The sequence below is a fragment of the Mercenaria mercenaria genome, chromosome 12, assembly GCF_021730395.1.
Source record: "Mercenaria mercenaria strain notata chromosome 12, MADL_Memer_1, whole genome shotgun sequence".
Taxonomy (NCBI): Eukaryota; Metazoa; Mollusca; class Bivalvia; order Venerida; family Veneridae; genus Mercenaria; species Mercenaria mercenaria.
In genome coordinates this window covers 41,881,166-41,887,835 of record NC_069372.1, presented here as the reverse complement: position 1 = coordinate 41,887,835, position 6,670 = coordinate 41,881,166, and the positions used below count along the sequence as shown (strand labels likewise).

Below are 6,670 nucleotides of genomic sequence, written 5' to 3'. Positions count from 1 at the left end.
TGACTTAAGCGTTGTAAATATATCCGACACGGCTTAAGTCGGAGATTAAGTCATTACTTAATAGTTGAAAAACTGACCATAAGTTTGTAAAAATCACGTTATCGTTTGGGCATATAATATATGTTGCATCTATTTATAAATTATAGTCTTGTTTCGGAGGATTCTTCCGGAAAAAATCCGAAGATGCGCGACTTGTTCGTAAGCAATCGGAAAACATACTTTCGGTTTGAAATTAGCAATTTTTTTGTTTATTTGTTGGTTATTCTTGAACATATTCATGACTACTTGGTCAGATCCGATGCAGTGGGTCATATTTTCAGTTAATAGGAAGTATCAGCTACAAACTTTGGTTTTCATATAGCAACAACTTTAAAATTCAACAAGTTGTCTGTGAAAATGAAACGTAAAAGCGCAATACATTTTAATTTATTTCATCATTTTGTAAAGATGAAAGTCTATTTAAATTTTCATCTGTGAAGTACAAAAATGTAATGAAAGCTATATCTAATATTGACCACTGACATTCATTTATGAAAGTGTAATAACTTTTGACAAAAAGCCTACAGTACATTTCCCCCAGATTGTTTACAAACAATGTAACGTTTTGACGTCTACCTAAGTGTCAACAGTCATCATGGACAAATCGGAAATATCTCCTACATTGATAATAATTTTGTGAAAGTGAAATAACTTTTAACAAGAAATGTACAATAAATTTCATTTCCATTCATTTCATTTGAAAGAAAGATTTATTATAGACTATTATACGTGAATGAATACTGACAAATCCGACAAGTTCATTTTGTTTAAAAATGTTTTACTTAAGGGAAGTAATAATTGTACATAACATTTAATATTATGTTGGAAGTTTTTATTATTAATCTAATTTATTTATTTATTGATTTATTTTAAAATGAAATCATTCAAGATAGTGATATATACAGACAAATGATTAAGTTTGATTACTTTATGGAAAGTAATGTTTAAATCTTCATAATTATGCAGTTCATTCTTGCATTTTTTCATTTGTTATCATGCTTGAAATTTCGAATGTTGAACTATGATTGCAGACCTAGATCTACGTTCTAATCTTTACAGTAAAGAACAATGAACACCTTTTGATCTACGACCTGAACAGTTTTGAATGTTGATCTACAGTTTGCAGACTCGGACTTTACATACGTGTTCGTCTACGATCTGTATGAATCCGAATGTCGGTCTTCCAGTCGTAACGTTGCTGTTACTGCTATAATATTCAGTTGTATTTAAAGATTTGTAACCAAACTTTATTGTAACTGCATATGCCTAACCAGATTAATAAGGATAATATATCGTACCGTCGTATTCGGTATAAATTATCTACACCACAACACTCTGCTGTTGTGATATATAATGTCGTACCGTTGTACTGTCGACCTCGACACCACGACAGCACGATACTATTGAGCGATATCCGATCGCTACAGCATGATAACACGATTTGTAGTACAGTGATTTGATACAACAAGACAACACGACTTGACAACACGATATGATAATGCGATATTAAGTCGTCTTGTCGCATCGCACTGTGCTATCGCATCGTGTTATTGTGCTGTTGCATCGTGTTATCTTACTTTAGCATTGCATTATCGTGCTATCATATCCTGTTGTGGTTCTGTTGGACCGTGTTATCGTAATTTCGCCCTTACTTCTTAAGGGGTCGACGGTACAACTATACGATTGGTCTGCAAGAACACCATTATGTTGTAACGGTTTATTATTGTTAAAAAGTAGGCGTTTCCTAAAATATTTTGTTTTAAAGATAATGACACTAAATATCTGAAACATCGGGCAATCATGAAATTAAGGGTTATCGATGAGTTCGTATCGACTTTAACATGTAAGAATATTCCAAAAAAGAGAAAAGGAATAGCCGAATTTTATAAACGCACGTACGCTGTGTATATGTTGTGTGACACAACCTAAGCTCCATAAGTGACAACATTACTGCGTCCAGTAGATCAGAAAAAATGAAAAGATTTATAAGACTGGATTCGAATGGCAATATTTAAGGGTTATCGATGAGTTCGTATCGACTTTAACATGTAAGAATATTCCAAAAAAGAGAAAAGGAATAGCCGAATTTTATAAACGCACGTACGCTGTGTATATGTTGTGTGACACAACCTAAGCTCCATAAGTGACAACATTACTGCGTCCAGTAGATCAGAAAAAATGAAAAGATTTATAAGACTGGATTCGAATGGCAATATTTAAGGTGATAAGTAACTGTGACTTGTATTATTCTGATGTTTTTTGTTTTGTTTTGTATTTGTTGAGTTTAACGTCAAACCGACACAATATAGGTCATTTTCCAGCTTTTATGGTGAAGGAAGACCCCAGGTGCCCCTCCATGCATTATATGATCACGCGCGGTCACCTAGGAAGAATTCATCGCTCGAACCCACATCGGTGAGGGGCAAGTGATTTGAAGCCAGCAACCTTGACCACTCGGCTACGGAGGTCCCTTGTATTATTTTGTAGTTTTGACTACTTTGAATACATATTATAATGTTTATACCTTAAAATCAAACTTTTTTACAGATAAGATGCAAGAATGAACTTAAGTTTAAAACTGGTAACTTATTTAGATGTCTTTAGGCACAGCTGTGAGTTGCTTTGAAATTTTAAATTTACAAATGTATACGTAAAGTCAATCGGATATATAAAAAATAATTACTTTGTCATAACTAGCACATGTTGCGATTAAACATTTCCTTTTGCCGTCATAATGCATCGCAAATGGTTCCCGTAGACCAGTGTCTTTGGCTACAATCTCTCCGAGACATTTCCCATTCTTATCAAACATCACAATATTGTTTGAAGTGTACCCAGACAAAAACACTGTTCCATCACTAGATATACATACACCTTTTGTGTCAACAAGGTTTTTGTCCCGCAGTTCTCTTTGTACCGTATAATCTCTTCCCAGACAGACGGCTCCGTCACTGCAATCTGTTACGATAACAGTTTCCCCACTGACTGCTATATGTTCAGTAGTCGATTTAAATATATTCTGACCATTGATATCTTGGCGAACAGTTTTCAGTGGAGTACCGGATGTACTGCAGACATTTACACCATTTCCGGTAGATATCCACAGCTCTCCATCGCAGTAAGCCATTCCCCAAAAGTATCCAACTGCTATAGTAACCTCTCTTAGCTTAGAAAATGAACTGCCGACTGATATAAACTGAACCTTGTTGTGGTTCATTTTCACAGCGACTTCATTCTGACCAGTACAACAGATACCCATAGGAAAGTTACCTAGGTCACAGTGATCCTTGGTATTGTAATTCATATCAAGCCTCTTAATCTTCATATTACCGTAATCAGCCAGTATGATCGTACCGTCCTGTAGCTGACATACATCAGATATATAACACGTGGTACAGTCGTTTTGCATTTTGATATTTATCTCCTTTTTTGATTTCACCTTATATATTCGTTCATTTTCTGTAACGGTATTCACATGTCCTAAAGTTGTCGCTGTCAAAATGGAGGTCTTCAAATCTGTATTTTCTGTAAAACATAAAGTTTTACTACCTGTCGCCTCGCGTTCTTCAACCACTTTCACTGCATCATTTACAGTCTGTTGTATCAGTTTCATCTGAACAAACTGTTGTCCTGCTTCCATACTGGTAACTGTCTGCAACTGACTACTTACAGTCTCAATTTCCTTTTTCGAATTTGCAACCATGCTGGTGTTATACATCAGGTCTTCTTTCTCCGAAGTATAGTCCTTGTTAAGAGCGCCAATCGCTTCATGCTTTAATTTCCGAATATGCTCTATTAAGTTCCTCTCAATGTCCTCGATTTTGGCAAGCACGTCGTCTCTTTGCTGTTCAATGTTATCGATGTTTTTCTGTGTTTTCCTATCAATGGCAATAAGACGCTCTTGAATGTTTCTCGTCTGATTCTGTAAACGTTGTACTTCTTGTTCGTGAACGAGAGATGTGTGCGTGTCTTCTATTTCACTAACGTCATTACAGGACCTAAGAAATAAAAGAAAACAAGCACTTTTATTAACCGCACGTGACGTTGGCAAAGAAAAGAAAGGCTCGGTGTGATTCGGAAATAAATTAAATTTATCTTAGTGTTATAGAAAAAACAAAAACAAAAAATCCTAAACAACGGAAGGCGGACAACAAAGTCCCCTTCTCCCTCCAGCTAAATTTTACCAAGGCAAAGAAAATCCCCTCTCTGATTTTAATTATAACCTTATCAATTGTAATGTCTTATTTATGATACCTTTACAAAATTTTGAGATTGTATTTAATAAAATCAAAGGGCAGAATTAAACAAACTTGGGTCAAATTGGGTTGGACGGATTTTGTCCTGTGATGATTTTGATCTACATGAAATTACAACACTCATAGTAATCTTATAAGTATATTCTAGATTACTGAGAATCGTTTTCATTTACAAGTAATACCTAAAAAAAACCCAAATGAAAGCCCTATAAGTATTTTAAAAAAATGGTAAAATCTCATCACTTTCATTATTGTCTATTTTGAAAATTATTCAATTTTCTAAAACTATTGAGATCCATGAAGGTAAATATACAAATAATGTAAATAATAAATTGTCATCTGCTGTTACATGTATTTACGAAGGTACATATTTCATTTCAAATAAGAGTATATTTGTTAAGCAATTATGTCACAGGAGTAATCAAAATAGAAGTTGTACCTATGTTCCTTTGCTATGCACTTCAGACAATAGACCATATCATGGGTTCCACAGTACATCTCAATGTCTCTGTTTGGATGGTAACGACATTTTGTAGCTATGGTAACCATATTCCCTCGTTTTGTAGCATCTGTGTTTATTAGCTTATGTGAAATAAAAGCTTTTCTCCGGCCATGTTGATTGGTACATTTTGTACAAAGATACTCCTCACATTCCGGACAGTACTTGACAGCTTCCTCCCTTAAATAGTATTCCTGACACTGGGTACATGTGTACACAAAGTCCACATCCGAACCGTCCTTGATTGATGTGGAGAATCTTCCCGCAGCCATTATACTGCTGTGTAAAATTAAAATCTGTTTGTTTCATTTTAGTTTTCAGATGGTAGGTATTTTGATAAAATATCAAACTTCATATCTTTATCTGTCTTTATCATAGTTATACATGTTTGTAAATTTGAATCAATATCTTTATCAAAATGATACTATGTCAAGTCCTAACTAACGGTTCAACTTACAATGTGTACCATCAATGTCGTATATTCTACTGTTTCGTGTTTTACTCTATTTGTCAAATAAAACTCTATCATATTTTGTACAAACTATTTGAGAATGTGTGTTTAAATTTGAACAAATCTGAAATCGAGCCATCTAATATAAAATCACACTAGATTAATATGAAAAATACAAACTTATTCAATTTCACTTTTCACTGTTTTCTTGTTTCACGGACCCTCAAGAAAAATAGGTAATAGATCTACCCCATTATTCACACAAAGAGTTTGATTTTAAATTTATCAGAATATAGATTATGATTTTATTTATATATTTCACAAGATAACATGCTTAGACACGAACTGTAAATACGACCAAATTAACGCATTTATTTCCAATAGTTATATACAAAACCTAACTTACCGAAGTCTGTTAGAGAAACTTTCTTTCCGAATTTACATTATAAGACATAGTTTTTAAACATTTTTCAGTCCCCTGTCAACAAAACACTATCTCTTGTTTACGGGGAATTTTGATATACCGGTAGGTTATATGTGATATGTCACAACCACCGCTAAATATCGCAAAATCATCTGCCGTTAATGCCACACCTGTAACGCTAAATGTCGCAAGAACTGTCCGCCGTTATATGTCACAACACCGATGTTAAAAGTTATTTCACTTTCACAAATTAATGTCAATGTTGGATATAGTTTTCATTACATTTTTGTACTTCAGAGAGAAACAGATTCGGATAGTTAAAGTAGAGTTCGACAGTCTTTCATTTTTAACATTTTTATGAAATGCATGCAAAATTGCTCTGCAGTTTTGTCAAGAGTTCTTTCATTTTCACAGATGAAATTTGAAAAGACTTTCATCTTTACAAAGTGATGAAATTACTAAAATCTATTGCGCTTTAACGTTTTATTTTTCATTTTCACACACAACTTGTTGAATTTTAAAGTTGTTGCTTCATTTAAACTAACTGGAATATTAAATAGAATACAAAGTTGTTGTACCATCAACAATCGTTTTAACTGTATTAAAATTTAAATTGTTTTAAGTGTTTGAGTGTGTATTTCTGCTTGTAAAATCTAGTTCACATTCTCTGAACGATTTAAGGTGGAATGCGCCCCAAAATTTTTTGCCGAATTTTGTCCTGAAATTTGTGTTGTATAAAATTCAAGATATGGTCAAAGGGAAATAACTAACAGGGCCTTTGATTGGTTGAAAAAGTATATGGTATTCCGAGACAAATATTTAAGATGTAAAGTGATCTCTCATTGGTGAAATATCTGTTGAATATGTTTGAAAACTGTTTTATTTCTTAAATTGAAGTTCTAAGCCATGATTAATGGAGGAAAAAATATTTGTAGGTGTATTTTGTTTGAAAATTTTGCTTGTTTTAGTGATTTTTATTTTCGTGAAATGTAAACAAAAAT

The 6,670-nt window shown here is 33.5% G+C and overlaps 1 protein-coding gene across 1 annotated transcript; it reads right to left on the bottom strand.

Moving 5' to 3' along the window:
* Positions 1 to 352: 352 nt before the first annotated feature.
* On the bottom strand, positions 353 to 5,768 carry LOC123534637 (uncharacterized). The gene is made up of 3 exons (XM_053519836.1): positions 5,652 to 5,768; positions 4,735 to 5,073; positions 353 to 4,037 (listed from the first exon to the last, which is right to left on the bottom strand). The coding sequence occupies exons 2-3, from the start codon at positions 5,064 to 5,066 to the stop codon at positions 2,696 to 2,698; spliced, it is 1,674 nt and encodes a 557-aa protein (XP_053375811.1). The 5' UTR covers positions 5,067 to 5,073; positions 5,652 to 5,768; the 3' UTR covers positions 353 to 2,695.
* Between the last annotated feature and the right edge of the window lie 902 nt (positions 5,769 to 6,670).